The following is a 22444-nucleotide window of genomic DNA, read 5'->3' on the forward strand; positions in this document are numbered from 1 at the left end:
GTTAAAATGAAACATTCAGGTATTAGATATTGTGACGTTGAATACTAGACGTCATAAACATTATAATATTTTTAATTGTGAGGTGATATTTTTAATTTGATTAGTGTGACAAGTTAATTGTGAATTAATTCTTTTAGATCTATTTTTCACCATGTATTTTGAAGATGATCTGTACTCGTCTTTGTAATAAACAACTTCTATGGTCACCAAGACACTGGTACCTGTATTTGCTGAAAAGTTTCTTTTTTTTTTTATGTTGTAAAGATCAGACCGAGCTTCTACTCGTCTCACCCTGGGGAGTTTCACATATTCCAGTGGCTCACAGGTCAAGAAATATAAAATAAGCATATTACAAAATATGTTAAGATTTAATAAAGAAGCTACATTTTCAGGACATTTATAACAGTTATGATGTTGCTTCTCTCAGAGAAGCAGAGGTCAACTTCTTTTCCTCTCACAACGAAGGATTATATATCTAAACTCTAAGTTTAATCAAAGCAGAAGGCCATAATTAAAGGATTTTTTTGTCCACTGTTCCCTCTCTTGAAACTCATTTGCATGTTTGGCCTAAATTCACGTCTGTAGCTATGGTTTAGGCACTTGTTTGACCTCAGAAGAACGTGAAATCTCCACACCGAAAGACCCTTGATAATAACATTCATCCACCTTCTCTCCCCCTTCATCCATCCGAGGGTCACAGAGCAGGTCACCACTCGTTTTTGAAAGCTGACACGACAACCGCAGTGCCTCTGAGGATTCAAATAAATGTCGACTCCTTCCAGTGTAACGTGGTCTTCATTTCTAACTGCAGGCTCCTCGTTCGCCCACTGTGGGAACAAATCATCTATAATCTCTCATCTGTCAGGCACACTTGAGCTGAGACTTGGGCCTCAATCATTCACTGACATTCCCCCCCCCCCCTCAAAAAATGTTAAAGTCACCTTCCTAAGATAGAGATGGGAAAAGTACTTTTTAACTTACAGGAGAGCAGGAAAGAGTTTCTCATTATGCCACTGAATATTTGCGCCCTTGCAGCTGATCAGTTTGCATCACTGGATTTACTCCCAAACGTCAGGCTGGTTACATGACCTCCTGTTGAACTCATCCTGGTTACATTAAAACTTTAGCGGACCCCATTAACCGCTCCACTGAGATGGTCGAGTCCCGTTTAGAGTCATGGCCATGACCTCGCCAGTCTGAGAGGCAGAGTCACTGCTCTGTCAGCTTCAGCTGGATTCACCCACTTCCACTTGGTGTTACAGTTAAGTTGCAGCTCCCCTCCACCTCCGACAAGCTCCATTCTCTTGGGTGCCAGAGAAATACCGAGCATCTAGGAAGCTTAAATTAGGCTTTAACAGTGCTCTTATTTCCGAACATTCCTGACTTAAAGAAAGGTCTGACGATTGGTTGGGGGCCTTCGTCTGCACCCTCCTCCTGTTCATTCTCACCCGAAGTCGAACATTTCCCTGGATTTCATCACTTGTCTCCCTGAGTCCAAAGGTAATACTAACCTCCTCACAGATTCTCCGAAGTGGATCATTTCATCCCATTGTCCTCTACGTCTGGGTCTTTTTCCTTTGTCTTTGCCTTCTCTTGTCTTTATTTTTTCTCGTGCAAATATTTCCTGTGTTACATCACGTTTGGTGTGTGTGTGTGTGTGTGTGTGTGTGTGTGTGTGTGTGTGTGTGTGTGTGTGTGTGTGTGTGTGTGTGTGTGTGTGTGTGTGTGTGTGTGTGTGTGTGTGTGTGTGTGTGTGTGTGTGTGTGTGTCAGTCATCTCCTCACTGTTATCTGGTAGTGGAGCAGACAGTTGAAGATCTCTAATCCCAGGAGCAGACCAAGTGATGTTCTGGTTTTCTGTTGTGCATCTTCTTGGTATTTCGTAAGGTGTTTTTTTTTTTTGTTGGTTTTTTTTCACTCTTTGTATTGGTTGGTCTTTTTTCTCGATGGAGCAGAAAGATCATAATCTGTGGTCCTTGGCCAACATCCAGGCTTTATGCATTGTACTCAGATTTATTTATGCTTTTTGTTCTGTCCCATGTCTATATTTTTTCTTTTAACAAATATTTCCTTGTATCATCAAAACTGTGACCTGTGGGCTTTGGTCTCATGGGACTGTTGAGTAAGGTTGAGTGAGGCTGTTTCACTCGATCGTGTGCTTTGCCATCTTTTTGCAGTTGTCTCCTTTTTCTTCTCTGTTCCCTGTCTTTGGATATGCCTGAACTTGGACTATTGAGTTCAAAATCTCTGGTCCCGGCTCCACATAAAGTTTTATGAGCAATGTAATGTGGTCCATTGTTGTCTCCTTTGCTCATGCCCTTGTGTCTTCTCTTTGAAGCTCCCTCTGACACTGGATCATCGTGGCCTCATCTGTCTCACTACTTTTGGTATCTTTGGCCTTGAACTCTAGATCTTGTGGCCAACATCATGTCACGTTACTGCATGCTTCTGTATTCTTGTGTGATGGTTTTATATTGTTGTTTTTCATTTGTTTGTTTGTTTGTTCTTGCTTCACAGAAACTTCTGACCAGAACCTCCAGTACTTCCTGTGTCTTGCTCACAATGCATTGTTTAGTACTGATAGTTGTTTGTCATATTGTACTGTGAGCTTTTTTCATGTTTTTCTTTGCTTTCTTCCAGGTGTTTTCTCCTCAGAGCAAGTTAAACATGTCACAGGAAGGACTTACATTAGGTTGTATGGTCTTGATGGTTTCCTCTACATTATCTCACTTTTTAGATTTTTTTTTGTTTTTGTTTTGTTTTTGGTGCTCCACTGCCCATATCAAGTTGAACCATCTTGATATTTTTCCCCTTTCCTAATACAGTATTCTTTTTTCTCAGTTGTTTCACAGCAGGTACGTTTGACTTTGTAGCAACAAGTCTGAACAACTGGACTGATCCTTACTTTTTCCCCTCTGTTCTATGCTCCAATATTGTGACTGTATATGCCTTTTCCATGTCTATTTTCTTTATATTTACCTTTGCATTTAATTTTACAGATTTTAGTCAAATCTACTTAACCACCCTGATGGCAAGCTTAAAATGGAAAAGGCTATGGCCTTCATCAATAATGATTAATAGTGATTAATTTCAGAATGGGACAACATTGTTTTCATTTACTTGATTAAACAATTTAAATATTGACGACTTGATTCAGGAGCCAATGTTTTATTGAACCAAGTGTTTTTTGAGCAGTTCAGACTCTGCAATCCCAGTGAGTACTGTGTCTTTTGAGTTGAGTTTTAAAGCTGGAGAAAACCTGCCTTAAGTCAACTATAACCGATAACAAATGTAAGGACCCTGGGAGTACTAACTACGATACAGATTAGACCTTTCCAGAGGAGCTACTTCTATTTGAATCGCATATATACGTAATGGAAAAGCGTCAAAAGCGAGGCAAGTCGAGTAAGGCTGAGTATGTACTAGTGGAAAAACTCCATTCGTGCTCCAGCTGGAAGTTTACTGCCATTTGCTGAAATCATTTCAGAGTGTAGGCGTACTATTTGCTTGTTATTTATTTATTTATCGGTCAAAACACATCGTTGCAGCTGGCCCCCAAAAGCTGACCAAGAACCTCCACTGGTCCTAATCAAGAGAACCTATAAACCCACTAAGGTCTCTCTCTCATGGAAGAGGAGGATGAGAAGGAAAGGGAGGAGGAAGAAGAGGACTGATTAAAGAGGAGAAAGAATAGGGGGATGAAGAGGAAGAATAGGATGATAGAAGAGGGGGGGGGGGGGGGGGGGTGAGGATAGTTCCACACAGGTGAGAGCGTGACGACGTATTCCGCTGTGGCGCGTGCAGGGGGCGTGGCTGGGAAAGGGAGAGTTGGGCTCCAGCAGCTGTCGCCGGTTTAATTAACAGCCTGCACCTCTGATCTGCTGCAGCTGTTAGCGCTGCAACCTCATATTCACCACCGAGGCTGCTTTCCGGAGTGTCATGGTGTCCTCCAGCCGCTCACCTGCCAGAGACGGACCGTGAAGAGCCGCAGCCGGGTCAGTTTACCGAGAGAGCTCGCGAGCTGTCACTCACTCTCACACGGACGTTAATGTCGGTTAGTGCGCCATTTGGCACGTGAAGTGTTAACGCTGGTGATTTTGAGCGATAGTTGGTGTAACATGTGTTCACGTGGCATCACTGGTATTGCTGGGTAAAAATGACCTCCAGGGTGGTGATGTTGCTGACATCACATGTGTAAGTCGGACAGTATTGACAGTCAAAGTTGCATTCGATGTATAAGATCACATCAGATGTGTAAGTGAGACTGTCAGAGTTGCTAAGATTTAAATTTCTTGGAAGATTCCATAGGAACTGCTTGTGGAACAGTGGGGTCATGATACAAAAACTGCAATTTCTTCAAATGAATGAAAAAATAAATAAAAATGCAAATCGTCTCATGTCACAAACATGTTTTCTGAGGAATACCTAGAATATGAAAATATTGCAACTTTGTTTTAAAGAATAACAAGCAAGTATGTTGCCAAAACGCATTGCTTCGAATTGACCCCACTTGTGGAAGTGTTTGTATTGGTAGGTTGTGCATCCAAGGGTTAATCCTGGAGGAGTTGGCTCGGAGCTAACTCGGTGGCTTGCCTCACTGGAACGCGACGCTGTCGTACAAGTGTCAGAGCTGCTGTTTGTCACTGAGCTGCTCAACTTGCTGTTTTTATTTGCATAGCTAAACGAGATCCGCCTTTAAGAACATCCTGCATTCCTTTAAAAAGTTTTCAGTTTGCCGGGAGCTTGATTGCCATAAACTCCTCTTCTGTGAGGCAGACCTAACGTGTTGACCGTTACTGTTGCCCTCGTGTATTCAGTGAACTGCAACCCATTACGTCATGACAGATTTGCATTTTTGCAATAAAATGTAAACTTGCTGGAACCAAACTGGTTAAAGTTGTTGAGGCTGAATGAAGAGCTTTGACCCTTCTTGAAATCCTTTCAATAGGTTTTACCATGACGTGTGCGTTTAAACTATCACATACTTGTAAAAGATCTCCAGAGGACCATTTATTTTGCTTTCTGAGCGTTTAGAAACTATTTTAATTGTAGGCAACACACCTGATGGAAAAAGTATTCTGAAGCCCCTGTCCTGTCTAACAATGACATTGTCACTGAATCAACAGCTCTGACCTGTATTTTCACAAAAAGATTATATTAATCAGTTAATTTGTTTTTTTTCTGAATGAAGATTGTTTGTTGGTAATCAACCAGATGTCTGAAGCTGATCGAGTCGCACTGAGGAAGAAATGAGCTGTTCTACCAATATGGTATACATTTTTGGAAGTCTGTCACAACAATCCTGTTGCCCATAAAACAAAATGAGCAGACATGTTTGTTTTTTTTTTTGTTTTTTTTTACACCATATTTGAATCAACATAAGTGGGAACACATTATAGTGATATCAATTGACTGTCAAAACCCTCAATCCCAGGCTGTCCGTTGGCCTGTGCAATTGTGACATTTCTGTCCAAACTTTTGCACTGTGGTGCAAATTGCAATCACTTTCATCTGGCAAACTAGCATTTCATGTGTGCAGGAAGCCCTGCGACGTGTTACTGTGACAGTCTAGAGACTATTGTTTGAGTAAATTGATGAAGGCTCACTGTCTTGGTAGGAGGCTGCTGGAAAGAAAGCGTTATGAGTGCAGTCTATCACTTGAGTAATATAAATGAGTAACGCATCTCTTTTAGGCCAGAACATGCCGCGAGGATCGTCGAAGTCGTCTCCCACAAGGGCAGAGCTGAATTTGAGCGGCATCTCGGAGTCTGAGTTCTCATGCCACTGTTGCTACGACATCCTGGTCAACCCCACCACGCTCACCTGCGGACACAACTTCTGCCGCCACTGTCTGGCCCAGTGGTGGGTGTCGTCGCGCAAGAACGAGTGCCCGGAGTGCAGGGAAAAGTGGCAAGGCTTTCCCAAAATCAACATACTGCTGAGGTTTGCCTCTCACAGTCCCGTCGTATCACTTGCTTTTAATGTTTGAGTTTCTCTGGTGGAGAAGAGAATAGAAACCATCTGAAGTGGGGTGTGGACAAAAAAAAACCAAACATTTTAAATCGTTGGCGCAACACAGTTGCTTTATTGGGGGGATTTTTTTTTCTCTTTTCAAACCAAAGAAAGCAATTATAAATGTGATTTTCATTTTAATGTAACGATGGCTGAATGAAGACGTTTTCTTAATATCACAAATCTAAGTAGGTACTGCTCATCAATTTTACTCGTGAAGTGCTTTTGCAAACGTAAGCTATTTTTGTTTTGTTTGTTCTACTTTGGTACCAGTTATTTCCATGACGCTGGAAATGCCGAGGGAATCTGTGTCGAAGCTACCTATTAACGCAGCATTTGTACCTGCTGTGATGTTTTTTTGATGGTCCCAATTGTGTGACACTCTCACAGCAGATTTCTGAACAGAAAGAACTTTGCCATAACCAAATCTGGCCAAATTGGTACAAGCATGTTGTCTCCAATCGTCTTGTTGAGCCCAAGACTTAATGTTTCAAATGGCATCGTGTCAAGCCTCACCAAGTTAACTTTATTGAAAAAGCTCAAACAAAAAATGTCTGGAAAGAAAGGTTTCACCTTGTAATTACTAGTCTGGAATTGATCACTTTCAGGTAGAAATGGAAACGGTAGACGATCACATTCTAAACTCTTTTTCACAGATTGACTCCTTCCACAACTGGGTAAAAACAGCTGGCCTTGGTCAAAATAACTCAGGAAAAAATGTAAAGTAATATAACAGAAATTAACGAACACTTTAATGCGGCCTTGTTGTCAAACGACAGACATGTTTGTCCCTTTATGAGGTAAAGAAAGCAGTCTTTTATTAGGAAGTCAAAAGAAATTCCTCACCATGGCTGCGCAAACACTTTCTGACTTCTTGTAGTTTTAACACAAGTTCGGCGTCGTTATAGTTGGAGATGCCAGAGTGTTCAAACATCAGCGCCTTCCCGTTGTTTGTCTTGCAATCGACTATCGTCTAACGGTTGTCGTCCTGTTCTCCTCAGAGATGCCACAGACAAGTATTTCCGTGAGGAAGTGGAGCGGCGGAAAGTGGAGATCCAGGCAAACTCCAAAATCTCCCGGAGTTTGTTGGCATTTCAGAGGTACTTTAAAATCCACCACAGCTCCTCATATGCAACATTCAAGTCGACCAATGAACACTCCTTTTGCAGTCTTGGGCTTTTACTGGACAGTTTGATTATTTACTTTGATAATTTGTTGACTTTTGACTGGCAAAACTTGTCATCTCCATAGCTATGGTGACCACTTGAACCAACCCAGAACAATCCCGACCAGAGGAACAAATTCCTTCTTCTCCGGGGTCTTGACTGCACTCACGTTTGTCGCTGTAAGTTTAAAAAGTATCTCCTTTAGAGTATTTGCATTTTATATTCAGATGTCCCAACAGTATGACGTGTTTTGACCTGGGAGCGATGTTTGTTTTGCCACGTGGCAGAAAATGTATACGCGCATTTGCTTCTGGCAGCAGAAGGGTGGATAGCGTCAATGTGCCCGAGCCTTTTGTGCAACTTATCAGTTTGTTTGCATTTCCTCTCTCCCCCCCACATAAAAAAAATAATATCTGCTACCCAGGATGCATACATTGAAACTATGATAGAAATCAAAGTATAATTTGTCAGAAACCTCTGCGAGATGGGAAATAAAAACTTGGAAGTTGAATGAAAATGCTCTTGGTTCATTTTCAGCCTGAAATGAGATATTTCTGCAACAATCAATTTTTCAGACATCATGGGATGGGAAAAGTTTTATCTTGGGTCTGTTGCATTATTATTTGATGTGGAACAAATCGGTATATTCACATCAAATGCCATTCTGCCTCAATAGAAATCCAAATGCATTGGTATTTATAAACTGCTCGTTTTTGATATAAAGTTTAACTTGCAGGTTTGTGTAATGCATGTACAGTCTCAAACGATCCCCCATTGATTTTAATAATTGTTACTAGAAATTAAAGTTAAGTCAATCCTTGCGTTGACCGGAGGGCTCCAGAAGGCTCAAATTATAGAATCTGATGAATTCATAAAAAAAAAAAAAAAACATTAAACAACTTCTGAAGCTGGTGCAGAACTGGGTGTAATGTTCGCTTTAGCTCACCTGAGCACTTGAAGCTGCATTTTTGGATCAGATGCAAACTGCGATTTTAAAAGTTTTGATGATGAAAAGAAGTCTTCATTATGGTAATACAATATACCTGACGTCCGATTACGGAACCCTGACTTTCTAAAGATGCTTGAAGATGGCCATTTCCCCATCTTCTCTCATCATGAGCCTGTCTTCACACTGGTTGACTGTGAAAGTGAGAATTATCAGGAGGCTGATGGCAGCATGTTGCATCCATCAGGATGATTACTTTTACAGCAAATAATTCAAGCCTTGCCAGGAAGCGGTTTGATCAGAACCAGTTCACCAGCAGTGTGTGTGCGTGCGCGTCCAGGCGTTGGTGCTGGTGTATCACTGGAGCAGCAGTGGTGTGGAGCAGCACGTCCTGATCCGTAAACCCATCTCTCTGTGGACTCCGGAGGACGTGGTGTCCTGGCTGGAGCTGCTGGGGCCGTGGGCTCAGCTGTACAAGGAAGCCTTCCAGCAGGAAAACGTTAATGGAAGGTAAATGAACCACACGGTGGAAAAATACACTCCTTTCATCCTGTACAGAAAGTTATAATAAACTGTGTTCAGACTTTAATCAACTTGGTCCTGTGTGAACGCACCTTTTAATGCTTAGTTGTATGTATTGTGGGTTGTCCTATTGGTGATGCATTCCCCCCCCTCTCTTCAGACTCCTGCTGATGCTGGGGGAGGAGGAGTTGCTGAGGTCTCCTTACAACATAACAAACCAGGCTCACCGACGAGCTGTCCTGGCTGAGCTGGACCGAGCGGAAACCCTGGGAATCAAACCTCCACAGAACCTCTGGGAATACAAAGTAAGCCATTAACTTTAAAAAAAATTTTAATCCTGAAAATTAAATGTGCTGGGGCCTCTCTTGAGGATCAGCCCGCTCAATGCAGAGCACGCTGACGGTTCTCTACAGAAATGTATGAAAAAATCCATGCATCAAACAAGCTTTACCTTACGGTCTAATGTGGCACCACACTTACTTTTAGGTCCACAGTTAACGGTGTCTATGGTTTTGGAAAATTTAATGTTGACTCATCTGACCTCAGGACAGTTTTCTATTCTGTCTCGGACACATTTTAAATGAGGTTGTCCAGAGAAAATCAATGGCTCTTTTGGATTGGCTTCACATTTTTAGTCTTCTTTGCATCTTCCAGCTTATGCTGTGATATCCAGTGGAGAATTATGCTTGAGCTTTAATGCATTGAAGGCTGAAGGTAAAAAATAAAATTTGAATCTTCATGTTTTTTACAAACCGACATTTCTCATAATTCTCTTTTTGACTTGGCACAAAATTGGTCACCAGGTGTTTTTTGTTTTGCACCAATCGCGTTTCCAAACTTTTTTTTTTAAACTGCCATCATAATCAAAATTGGGACATTTTCCATGAAATGGCAAGAAGTCTGAAAACATTTGATGCTCTTTTGAAGTTTGGGGTTGCAGTTAGGACTTTATCGGACTTTCATTCATAAGTTATTTTCAGTCGTATCACATTTCATAATTCTGTTTTTCTCTGCCAGGTGGCCCACTGCAGGATGTCTGTGTTCCTGGTGTACGGACTGAAACGCTCCCCTCGCCTCACAATCTTTTACATGTATTTATTCGACTACTCGGAGAGCTTCTTGCCCTTCCTACACACCTGCTGCCCGGCCGTCCCGGACATTGAACAGTCTGTGGAGAGCAAATACCTCGACAAGCAGGTACGACTTGGAAGATGAAACAAAACACTTCATACATCTGTTTACTTTTATTGCTGCTTGTAATAAAACCTTATTACAACTCACTAGACGAGAACTCACCCACCGTGCGGTAAAACGCATAATTTTGATATAGGCATCATTTTGGATATTTGAAGATTTATATGCACGACTGTGCAAAACATTTTGCCAAGTGTAATATCTACTTATCCATGATGCAATAACGGCAGGAAAACATCTGAACAGCTTGAATTTATTCTGTGAATGAGGAAAAGTGCCACAAACGGCCAGATTTTCTTCTGCACAGCAGCCTACATTGTTTGCAGAGTATACATCAAGTATTTCCTGTTCTTCTTGAAATCTACATCGGGATGCAATTTAAATCTTTGGGATTGAAAATACCTTTCGCCTCTCTTTTGCTTCATTTTAACATGCGGAGCTCGTCCATCCTGTGCTTGTGTGTTCTCCAGGTGGCGCCCAGCTGGCAACAGTGGGCCGAGTTCCTGGTCCAATACTTTCTGATTCCATACCAGCTGATCACAGCGTTTGCCTGGGCCTGGCTGGACGTCCACTACTGGACCTCCCGCATCATCATCATCGACACGCTACTGTTGTTTATGCTGGAGGTCACCACTCTGGTGGAACTGTGGGTCATAGCCAGGCTCAGGTAGACAAACGCACTCGGACCTACATGTAGTGAGTGTGGGAAAAGAATTCCTACATTGTTTAAGATGAGGGTTTTTATTGTGGTAACGGTTAATCATGGAACAAACCAAGCACATGCTGCTTTTTTGAAGAACTGCAAACTAAGAGGGCAATTATTACTTTTCTATAATTTCACACACTTGATTAAGCATGAATTTTGCAAAATGATGGAAAGATGGACACCAAAAAAGCTTGGAGGTAAAGTGTTGAACATAATGAAGGATTTAAATGCTGCTGTGCTATTGGTAAGAAATCACTACAGTTGTCGTCCCTTAAAGTCCTGACAACTCTTTGGTGTTTGTTCATCCAACATGTAAATGAGTGACAAACTTAATATAGCTTCTTCAGGCTGTAGCAGGAAACTTCGCACAGCAGTGCACTAATCTGGATCTTCTTTATGCAGGACGCTGCCCATTGCGATGTGGGACCACTTGTGTGCAATCTCTCACGGATTCCTCTTCACCATCATCTGGCCCTTCTTCCCAGAGTTTTTGTGCAGTTGCTACTTCTACTGGGCGCTCTACTTCAGTCCTATCATCACCTTTAGCTCGGTGGTGCGCCGGGTAATGTACCCTGCAATATAGGCTCTGTAATGAACTGTGTGCAGCCCATGGCTCCTTATTGCTGCAGCAGAGTAGAATTAAAATGGTCTGAAGAGCCTGATTTGTGGCTCCCCTCATCTCTCTGAACAATTAATGGATCTGAGATGTGCGGGGTACAAAACAAATCCTGAGCAGAAGGGAATCAGCTGTGACATGACTGATGATCTCTGTTCACACAGCGCATTCACAAACCACATTGCCTGAAGAATCAAGGGAGCAGTTATGCAAATGTTAAAAATAAAGCGAAGGGAGTGAACCTTGCCTCGCTAAGACCTTCATAGCACTGATATGAGAGTCGCTTGGCTACTGAAGGTGGAAAAGGTTGGGACATATTTCTTAGTTTGCCTTTTTAAGTGTCTGCTTGAGTGAAGCAGCATCTCTTCAGTGCAGCGGTGAAGTTGGTGTTAACAGAGATGCAGGAAAGCCTAGCTCCCAGCAAGATTTAAATGAGTCAATTGTTTGAAGGTTCAAATGAGAAACATAAACCCTAAAGGCCCGTGTAAATTTCACTGTTCTTCATCTGTAGTCCCTTTTCTTTAAAGATCCACAAAGGGGAAAAAACAAACCTTAAAATTCCTTGAATTGCTCATCTAAACTTTTGATTTTAATGTCTCTCTTCATACAGCTGACGAATGCCTTCCACATTGTATTGTTTTCAAACTTATTTTGTATTTCATTTCAACGGGTGAACTGAGTAATCAGATTTGGTGTATTTTTACATTGTTCATTTGCACTAAATTTACACTGTGATTTTGGTTCTGTATTGATGAAAAATAAACATTTTTAAATAACACTGGAATTATTCCTTTTCTTACCTGTTTAATCTGTGTGGGTTTGTGGCGGCACTTTGGAGAAAAGTGACTTTTCTGAAGCTAATCTTTGACACAGCAGGATAATTTGGAATAATTACTTGAGTAATGCCAAGAAACGAATGTCTCTAGCTGTGACTTGGAGGATTAGTAGATTTACACCAAAAAAAAAAAGCTCTTAGACATGGTGGAAAAATGTTTCCCTTAATCAAAAGAAATTAAGAAAATGTTACTTGCCAAACGGGTATTTTGCAAAATGCTGTTTAAAATCATTCAACTGTAGTTTGCTATTTGCTTGGGATTCGTCATATATTTTACTCATGATGCTCACTCAATCTCCAGATAAAAAAGTAACTGAATTTTATAAACCTCAGAAAGATGCCACTTAAAAACAGTATAAAGACGGTATACACGGACATGTACATATATAAAGTATACTAGTCTTTCAGATTTGTCTCCTTTATTCGGGTAAAAAGGCGCACTTGGAAGTACGGCTTGTAACAAGATTTATACAAATAAAGTTTCGTCAATTCCTTTCAAAAAGACCGCCACCTAGTGTTGGACAGTTGTCATGGCAGCAACGAGTTGTCGCCATAACAACCAAGAGACTGTCTCTAAAGAAACCATTCAAGGTAATACGCAAAAAGGAATAAACTATTACGCAGCCTAGATAAAATACTTGTATTGCCTGTGGATGTATTGAGTCTATTTATTCACCATTATTGAGATGTTTCAGGCAGTTTAACCACGACAGTGTTCAACACACTGCGCGTTTTTAACACACGCAGTCCCTTTGCGGTCCCTCCCTGGCCGCGGTGGTTGCGGAAGTGAAAAGTCGACGTGGGGAAGAAAGGTTGGTCGCACCGTGTTTGAACACCTTGCACACTGACGTCCAATCCAGCTCAGCTCCGTCTCTCTCTCCCTCCATGTCCACCCGGTCCTCCTCGCCGCCCCCTCCTCCTTCCTCCGGCAGGCAAATGGAGGCGTTGAGCGGCGTATAAATGGGACTGGGAGCGCACGACGGGCTGTAATGCTGCGCCGGGTGCGGCAGTCTCTCCGGCAGGTGCTGCTTCTGATGGCCCGGAGACCGGACCTGCTCTGCGGGGCCATCGTGCTCGGAGTGCTGCTCGTCCTGGCCGTCAAGTTCACATGCAGGTAACCGAGACGAGCGGCTTGCCGGTGGGTTTGTTTTCACCGCCGCACTCGCTGAACATCAGGGGACGTTGAGCTTCGCTGGGACTTGATTTGGCTTCTAATTAGTTTGTGGTTAAGTTATGAGCAGCTACAGATTATAGCTACTGCAAGACAAGAGGATTAACTCGGGCTTGAAACAGTTTACACAAGACGTTATGCATGTATCTCGCTCAGTTTGTGAGGGTTTTTTTTTGTTTGTTTCTCGTCGACAATCAACCAAGGAAACAGCCTGTCAGTCTTCAGCAGTGTGAATTAGTTCATCGGGCAGGATGAAGTCTCTCATGTTAAACAAGAGCAAACTTCGAAAAAGTCCCAAAGTGGCAGAGGACAAACACTGGTGTCATTATATTCAATATTGTTGTTCGGTTTCATATGTTGGGAACCGGAATATCTCCAACTCAATCGAGGGGCTCAGTTACTAAATAAGTAATGTGATGCCATTATCCCAACCCTTGAGCGAAAGCCTCGACATTTCTGTTATATTGGACCAAGGCATCGATGTCAGGCTGATAAGAATTACATTTAGATTTCTGCTACATTTTCTGAAAAAAAAAAAAAAAAAACAGCAATAAAAAGTAAATAAACAAAGAATTGCATTTGATTTATTCCCAATAGCAAATCAGCTGACATTGATTGATAGTCTCAGACTCAAAGGTAAGTTGTATCAATTCCATGACCAAAGGATACACTCATTTATGCCTGGAGCTTCAGCAAATTTCAAATAACGCTCTCAGTCACATCCTGCTTCTTCTCCTGATGTAGTTTTACACCTGTTGTCGTTGACAGCTGGGTTGCAACTGAAGTTTCCCGATCACTCAGGCGTCACTGACGTGCATGAAAGTCTCCGTCTGCTTTCAGAAAAAATACGGATTCATAATCCTGCTCTCTTTCTGCCAGATTTAAGATGTGTCATACCTGAAGAATGCCTTTTTTTGCTGTAATATAAGTGTAGCTCAGTGTTGTTGTCATTGTTTCCCCTCCTGTAGCCGTGCTAAGAATGTGGTGGCAGCAGCTCGCCCTCCGGTGCGGTTCTTCTCTCCAGACGCCCCGGTGGTGGACCTTTACATGGGTCAGTTAGATCAGGTGAGTTTCAAAGAAAACGATGTTCAATATGACCGGATCCAGGTTTTCATTTCATCGATTAGTTTTTGACTGGAAAGTAAACTTGCATGTGACAATCTGATATCGTTCATCTGTCAAGGATTTATTCCTCAAGGATTAATGTCTGCGGGATTTGTCTTTTCGATCTGCGTGTTTATTATTCTGCTTTACAGTATGACGTTCTCCCCCCCAGGTGGAGCGTCTCAGGAGCGTCGCCGAGGTGTCTCTTATCTTCTTCTACGCACCGTGGTGCGCTCACTCGATGGCTGCGCGTCAGGAAGTGCAGCAAGTAGCCAGGAAGCTGACCAAACAGGTACAAGATGGAAAACAACCCACAGAAACCAGCGGAACTGTCTCAACAACATATAGATAATCCCGAGTGAAACTGCGATATCACTCTTTCACACATGTTGGGGGTGAAGCAGTCCAGTGCAGTTAGGTTTGTCTTCCACTGAGTGACAGTCGTTGTTCTTTAGAGAAGCCACTTCAGCCATCATTCTCCTCTTTCCCTTACAAACATCCGATCGAAGAGTCTTGAGGTTCCATGCGAGTGAGAGACTTCCGAGCACATGTCCCGCCGATGGCCTGAAAACGGGCTTGTTTATTCAGCTTCGTTTCTCTCCGTGTCTCTTCAACAAACAAACGCAGGTGCAGTTTGTGGCTGTGAACTGCTGGTGGAGTCAGGGGAAATGCAGGCGACTGAACCGCTTCTACCAGTATCCCATCATCCACCTGTTTTACAGAAGGTGAGACGCAGAGGCCTCCGCTTCAACCTTTACTGTCCGTGTGCATGAGGAACAGGTGGGCAGATCCCAGGATGACTAAACGCCATGCTTGAATGAGTTCAGACAGCTGTGGCGACACAGATGTACACTTTCGAGGCAGATGTTATCAACATCAACAGTCAACCTCAAACATGTGTTTTTGCAATCACGTTTTGTCTTGTGAAGGAACTTTGCAAATTTAGCTGTGTGTGTTGGATTGGTCATGACGGAGATCTATTGGCATGAAGTCTATCTTTCTCTCATTCATACATGGAACCACAACCATTTGTTGAATTCAAATGACCAACATTTAGAACTTTGAACGTCTCTCCGAGGCACTTATAATGAGAGATTGCTTTTCTTGTGCTTAACTATGCTTCCAATGCGTGGTAAAAGCAGCTAAGCAAACTGGACTTATGTTATCTGTTCCTCGAGTTTAATTTCCTGATTGTAGTTTAGTGAACGTCTCAATGTTGCGTTGATGTTTGTTTATTCGGAATTAAACTGTTACAGATAATCAGCTTCTTAACTTTGAGGGCTGTGTTTTTGCAGGTTTGGGCCGATTGAGTACAAAGGCCCTTTTGTGGCCACGTACGTGGAAAGTTTCATCCTCAGAGTCATCACACCGCTGACTTACCTCCCATCCAGAGCGCACGTTGAGGAGTTCCTGGCTTATCATGAGGTGGGTGGGGGGTCACAATTCTTCTATGTTTTCTGGGCGCAGTTTGCAATCTTCAAGGAATAAACCCTCTTTTTTCTTTAACATTTGTTGGTCGAACTGTGGTATTTTCATCTGTCCTCTTATGCATTTTCAGTCTCGAGTGGTGGGTTTCTTCCAGTTTAACTCCTCCCCACAGCCACCGGGGTACCTCACATACCTGTCCTCGGCCCTGCAGGCTCTGAAAAGGGGTAAGAAGTGCCGACACACTGATGCATGCGTGCGATCTTTTGAACGTGCAAAGTAAGGGATTTTCCGGGTTTCGTCTCAGTAGAGATGAGCTGCAATTCGTTGTCGTCTCAGTATCTCTGTTGTTCTGGTGCAGACTTTCGTGGCGCCGTCCATTTTGGGGTTGTGACCAACAAGCAAGTGGCAGAGGTCATCCCTCTCAGAGATGACGAAACAGTTTACCTCCACAGAAGATTTAACTCCTCACTGGTGAGCAGCATTACTGTGCAACGTACAGACAGAAAGGCTTCCTCTCCTGCTTTCGTTTGCATTGTTCTGGCTTACCATGTACACGAGAGATTATGAAGGGCTGTGCCTCGCTCCGATGAGTTTGAGTGCCTGTTTAATGACCAGCTGTGGTTGGCAAAAGGATCAATCAATAAGCCTCAGATAACAAGGAAACGTGTCTTATTAGTGAACTGTCCGTGTTCATATTGATCATGGTGGCGGTCTGCGGAGAGCTCAACACTTTCTGAAGTGTTGGCACACTGTGAAAAGTTTGAGAATCGGATGGTTGGTTTTTTTTTTTCGAATTCAGATTTTCCCTCGAAGGGAACGTAACTTCACATCAGAGGCCATCTGTAGTTGGGTGTTTGAGCATCATGAGGCCGTCCTCCAGTGGCTTCAGCCTCCAGGAACAAAGTCCCGCCTGCTGGAACAGGAGCTGACCAAAGGACCGGCACTGCTGCTGTTCCTGCCCTACAATCCCCTGGGCCCAAAGCCCAGTGCTGCACTACAGCAGGTGAGCAGTATCAGGAATATAATCTCATCTCAGGTGAGATAATTTTTTTTTTTTTTAGGTCTCACGTTGTTTACCGGTTGTGTTTCAGGTGGCAGACATTGCCGTGCGCTACCATTCCTGCAACTCCAGCGACGAGTCGGACGGGAGCTTCCTCCTCTCCTCGCTGTGCTGCCAGTCGGTGCTTCTCCCAAACTCAAGTACAAATGTGTGCGAGGTGTGCGTCGGCTCCTCGCAGCCCAGCCCGGCCACCGCCTCCCTTCGCTGCACGTTTCCCGCCACTGCGCAGGGAGAGGCATTCCCCACTTATCTCAGACACTGTTGCCTCCACCATCTACCGCCCGTGTCTCTACAAACTGCGGCCTCCGCAGGCTGTAGCCATTTTCTGAGCAGCTACAGTCCGTTTAGTCAATACAGTGCCTGCTGCCGGGAAGTACAACCTCAACACAATGCGTCACGAGCCAAAGAGGAGCCAGACATGCAAAGCGCTCGGCTCACACCAAGTCCTCCGCCCCCCGTCCCCCAGCAGGAGGGGGGCGGCATCGCGGGGCTTCGGTGTCGGACCAACAGGACGCTCAGGTTTTATGTGCTGGACGCCGCTCTCAACTGGCCCCTGGCTCTCAGGCTCGGAGCGTCGGACAACGGCAGTGCCAGTGAGTCACAGGGCGAAGCGGGCGGCGGCAGGACGTTTGCGACCATCGTGAACCTGAAGGATGAAGTTCATTACGTCCTGCACCACAGCCCAGCGGCCACGCTCACCGAGTCTCTGGGTAAGAAGGCGTCTGGTTCATGCCTGTCACGCAGTGCAAGATGTCTTGGTCTGAACAAGAGAGATGTTGTGACGGGTCACCGCTTCTCATCACAACATTCAAAAACCAAAAGATCTGAAGCTGAACTCGGATCTGGAAGAAAAAAAATCACTAAATCGTCTACAAGTTCAATGCTTTTTTTTTTCTGTCAACGTGTATAGACGTGCTCAAGGAGTAAGGAGACGAAATGCTTCACTGATGCCGGTTTGAAATAATAAGTCACTGCAAGAGTCGCACCCGAAAATCCACTAGAATCGGTTTCCATACATGTGAAGCTCGTAAGCACAGAGATTGAGTCTTGTACACACAGAGACATGACTCTGTCCTTCTCTGTTAAATGGGATGTCTTTTGGTCAAAGTGAGTGTGACATTAATTTAATCCCACTATTACAAATTAGATCAGGATGTACGTGGGGAAAGCTGCCAGAGAACATCTTGGAACGTATCGCCAACGTTCCCATTTCAGAGGGTGAAAGAGCGTTAAGCGGCTGTCAATCTGTTTATGAGACAGGAAAGTAGCCCACCTGCTGTTGTCATCACTTAAAAAAGCATCTATGTATTTTTAATGTACTATTTTTTGTAGAGACTGAATAGGGATTTGTGGAGTCGGTGTGGTTCAAATTCTCCAGTATCTGGTTTGGTAAAAGAAGCTGTATGCAAACGGCAGTTTTACATGTTCTGCACAGCAGCGGATTAGCCGACACAAGCCATTTGCCATTGTTTGCATACTGGTTTGCACTGTGGTTTCAGTGAAACATCAGCAACATGCACTTGGAGAAATGTGTTGAATATTTAGGGGTTTAAAAAAAAAATCCAGTTTTGTAGTTGTGAGGAACTTTCGAGTTGTAGGACACAATTCTAACCCTCCTGTGTTTCTAAGATTGTTCCGCTTGAATGTCAACTGTGTTTCCGTCGCCAGTTTCATGTTGAACTGTATGTGAATGTGACCTTGGCTGTGGTTGTCATTAAAAGAGGCCTTCATCAGGAACTTCAGTGCTCCGTACAGCCTCTTGCAGAGACACTTGGTCGGGGAAGCGGACAAGAAGGAAAGTCAAAAGGAATCGATGGGAACGAACGAGCCTCCTCCCGCTCCTCAACGCCGCCTCCTCTCCGAGCTGAGCACCTCCTCCTTCCTGCCCTCCGTCATGGACCAGCAGAAGGTGAGAGGCTGCAACAACTTCACTTTATTTCTGACCTCTCTGTGAACTCTGCCTCCCTTTGTATAAATCTGATCTGACTATAGGCTCGATAAAATCCGTTTTATCTTCATTGGTTTATGTGGCGAAGATGTTCACTTTTTCTACATTTGTTTCATTTGGATGAATGAATATGGATCTAAATACCTGGACTCTGACATGAACCGATGCAGTTTTGCTGGTTGTTGCGGGGAATCGTTTCCAAGCAACCATTTTATCAACATGAGTTCTTAAGCAGTATTTCTTTTAGCTTTTTTTCACATTCACAATCGAAAATAAACAATTCAGAATGATATGGATACGTGCCCTGTTTAAAGTAGGTCCCGTAGTTTGACTTGAACAGTGATATTCAGACTCGATTGACACAGTCATTCAAAGTCTATATGAATAAATGACACTTCTGATCATTTTGACAAACAGGAAAATGTTTTTGGAATGCCTTTGTTTGCTTTTAAATCGATTTTTTCCTCTTTTTGAATTCACAAAAGCATAGTACAGTACACAAGACCTCCACCTATAACTTATTAATCATTCAACACAGCAAAAGCACATTTCTTCATTGCTGGATGCTTTCAGTTTGAGCCATAGGTGTGTTTTGTGTGTCAGGATGTGCTGCTGTTCTACTACACCCAGTGGTGTGGCTTCTGCTCCGTTCTCAACCACGTCATCATCCAGCTGGCCCGATTGTTACAAGGAAACGGCAACATCACTGTGGCCAGGTACGTCTCGGCTCAGTGTTTGATATCGATCCGTACTTTAGTCGAAACCAAATAGAAAGGTGCCGTTAAATGGTTTTGTAAATCCATGTAATTAATATTATTTATCGCTATAGGGTGAACGTTGCCCGTAACGACCTTCCCTGGGAGTTCATGGTGGATCACGTTCCCTCCATTCTGCTGTTTCCAAGATACAGGTGAGGAAAGTGGTGGAGAGATGTGCACAGAAAGAACCATTTAAATCGTGTTCACATTTCACACAGGATCAATAGTTAAATACTGCGTGATCAGACCAATTACACATGTATTGATTCATAATTCGATTTAAATGTACAATAAGAAATGTGTTTTTATTTGACTTATAGTGATACAGTTATATCGTCATTGAGAGAAGAGAGATCTGTTAAAAGTAAGAGCACAAACTTGCAGAATCACAGGCGACTGGCCATTGGGGCTGAGCCCCACCTGGTGTCATCGGAGAAAAGCGTGTGAAGTTTGTGATGAATTCTTTTAGATTATCTACAATATTTTGTCGTACGTGAATAAAGCGTCCTCCTAAATTGCACTGTGCGAGGACTGTACTCGCTGGTTAGTTGCTGCTTCAGACTGTGTTTCCTCCTGATCCACACTCATGGTGCATTAGTGGGGCTCGCCCCTCTCTCACCATGCAGTGTGTATTGCATGCAGTGAAGTGTAAGTGTGCATGCTCAGGCTGTGGCAACAGTCCACGTGATTTTGATGCCTCGTGGGGCCTGAATCCCGAAGCCCCACTACCGTCATTTAGACGCTCAGCGCTGATTTAGGCACCGCTTCACAGAACTGGAGCGACTCGTCACAAACACCAGCTTGTGAATTAACTAGGTTGATTATTTACTGGAGTACGACTTTGAAACTCTTACTTTTGCAGAGAAACTGGAGGTCACTGGTGGTAAACCGAGTGACGCAATGGCCAAGATGGTCTGCGAATCTCAAAATTGTGTAACTTTTCCGGTGGCCTCGCGGTAGAATTCCTGTTGACGAAACAGCAGGCCGAGATTTGGTTTTTGACATTGACTTTTTTGGAGACTTTCTTTTTATTTAATCAGTCGTTATATGGTTGTCATAATGCTATGGCTAACGTTATTCACCGCTTCACTTTGGCATTCAGTGATTTTACTCGACCTGAAATAAAATCTTGCCCCACCAAGTGTTTACATGGAGAAACGCCACTGGACAGAATAACCAGTCCAGTGGTATCGTGCATCATATTGAGGACAATGTCGACATCTTGACTTTCCCTTGAGATTCTTTTTCCATCTCAGTAATGAAATCACGACAAATCTATTGTTTAACAACTCGCAGCGCTGAAGTTGTTCCCAGATAAGTGTGCTTGAGTCTCCAAAACCTCCCTTTTTCTTCTCAGAAAGCACGAAAGTGTGAAGTTTCCTGATGACCTTCCCATCACGTTGCCCAACCTGCTGCACTTTCTCCTGCTGCACTCCGACTCTTTACGCCGCGCGGGCGAAGCCTCCATAGAGCCGGAGCGCCCGGGACCCGGCGCCGTCCTGCGGGCAGAGTTCGTGGCGCTCCAGCAGGAGGTTCAGGCCCTGCACCACGCCCGCGAGCGTCTCTCCCAGCAGCTGGCGCAGCTGTGGCGCGACAACCGTCGGCTGACCTTCGAGACCCGCAGCCTGGAGGCCGAGAATGCGGAGCTGCAGCGGGAGAGGCGGAGCCTGGAGGAGCAGCACCGGGAGAAGAGCAGGCAGCTCGGCGAGGCCGTGCGACGGCTGCAGGAGCTGGCCGACACCTCGGAGAGCCTGCTGAACGAGAACATGCTGCTCAGGGTCCTGCTGAGGGCGCTGAAGGACAGGACGGAGGCCCGGGAGCAGGCCGAGGTGGAGAAGAGCGAGGCCGAGCAGAAAAGAAGCCACATGGCCTCCTGAGAACGAAATGTGACGCGGAGGAAACGAGGCTCAGCGACGAAGGAAGAACTTGAAATAGAAGCGGGGGAGAAAGTTGCGACGAGACCTGAGCAGGAAGGAAAGATTTTTTATTTGAGGGAGCGAGGTTAAAAACTCCCCGAGTGATGAAGCTCACGAGGAGGAGACACTCCTCAGCTTGTTGTGTGAGGTTGCTGCTCTCAGACGAGCGGCAGGAAAATGAAAGACTGACGACCCTAAAGTGCTGTGAAGACACGAGGTTACCCACTGAGAAACACACCACAGACAAACAAACACCTGTAGAGGTTTAACGGCTTCTTTACGACGAAGCTACTACACAGACCCTGCAGACAAACTGAGCTTCCTGTTTCCATTAGAACTCATCAAAGCAGGCGTCAAAGGGAAGTTACCTACAACTAATAAGGACTCGAGTACTGCCTCCAGCAGCGCTCCAGTTCCAGTAAAAAATGTTGAATGTGGAAGTCAGAGTAAGTAGAACTAAAAGTCTCAATGAAGGCCCGCGCTGCACTTTTCCCGGTTTTTACAGTTTCCACTCGCCTGCTACCCGAGAGTGCTGTATGAGGATATTTATTTTCATAACACGAGCTCCTTAAATCAGCTGGTATGACTGATTTGAGTTAAAACTCCATCATGTTGACAGTGTATGCACTACTGTTTAGTTAAACATAGATTCTAATGAGCAATTTACTCACTACCTTATGATTATGCCCGGTCTACGTGGGATTTTTTTTTTTTTTTTTCCGTTGATAAAATTAGCTGCATACCAATTAAAGTTGTCCAGGCAAAGCCTGGAAATAAAAAAATAAAGACCTTTTCTGTGTCATATTGTGCAGAATTAGTGATGTAGACTCTGGCTGCAGGGTCCAAAGGTCTAATGATGAAGCTGCAAGGTTATTTAATACTTTTTCATATGAGCTTCAGATTACTTGAAATAATCAGCAAAAAAGGTTTTATTTTCCAAAGGGTGTTCGGTTGTTTTATTAAATGGATCTATTTTTTACGGGAATCATTGAGTCACTTAAATATTTCTATGTAACATTTCAGGTATTAATGACATGCTGCAATTGTTTACATGTGAAATATT

General features: G+C 43.7%; 2 protein-coding genes across 2 annotated transcripts; both read left to right on the forward strand.

Annotated features, from left to right (window-relative positions):
* Window positions 1–5700: 5700 nt before the first annotated feature.
* Window positions 5701–11128, forward strand: LOC308144523 (bifunctional apoptosis regulator-like; the record flags this gene model as incomplete). Its single annotated transcript, XM_080515653.1, has 8 exons — window positions 5701–5942; window positions 7013–7111; window positions 7263–7356; window positions 8464–8633; window positions 8806–8950; window positions 9663–9842; window positions 10310–10506; window positions 10948–11128. 8 exons carry the CDS (start codon window positions 5701–5703, stop codon window positions 11126–11128), a joined length of 1308 nt encoding a protein of 435 aa, XP_080371779.1.
* Window positions 11129–12809: 1681 nt separating this feature from the next.
* Window positions 12810–22444, forward strand: txndc11 (thioredoxin domain containing 11). Its single transcript, XM_080520340.1, has 13 exons — window positions 12810–13110; window positions 14136–14232; window positions 14444–14563; window positions 14899–14996; window positions 15567–15696; window positions 15830–15923; window positions 16058–16170; window positions 16499–16702; window positions 16791–17469; window positions 18481–18668; window positions 19311–19423; window positions 19537–19617; window positions 20823–22444. The coding sequence occupies exons 1-13, from the start codon at window positions 12986–12988 to the stop codon at window positions 21340–21342; spliced, it is 2562 nt and encodes an 853-aa protein (XP_080376466.1). The 5' UTR covers window positions 12810–12985; the 3' UTR covers window positions 21343–22444.

The sequence above is a fragment of the Blennius ocellaris genome (genome assembly GCF_963422515.1).
Source record: "Blennius ocellaris genome assembly, chromosome: 3".
NCBI classification, from domain to species: Eukaryota; Metazoa; Chordata; class Actinopteri; order Blenniiformes; family Blenniidae; genus Blennius; species Blennius ocellaris.

Bases quoted from the DNA above. Each gene is read 5' to 3' on its own strand.
- txndc11 (XM_080520340.1), top strand. From the start codon at position 12,986: ATGCTGCGCCGGGTGCGGCAGTCTCTCCGGCAGGTGCTGCTTCTGATG. The intron at 13,111-14,135 runs GTAACCGAGACG...CCCCTCCTGTAG, and splicing joins GCCGTCAAGTTCACATGCAG to CCGTGCTAAGAATGTGGTGG. The intron at 14,997-15,566 runs GTGAGACGCAGA...GTGTTTTTGCAG, and splicing joins ATCCACCTGTTTTACAGAAG to GTTTGGGCCGATTGAGTACA.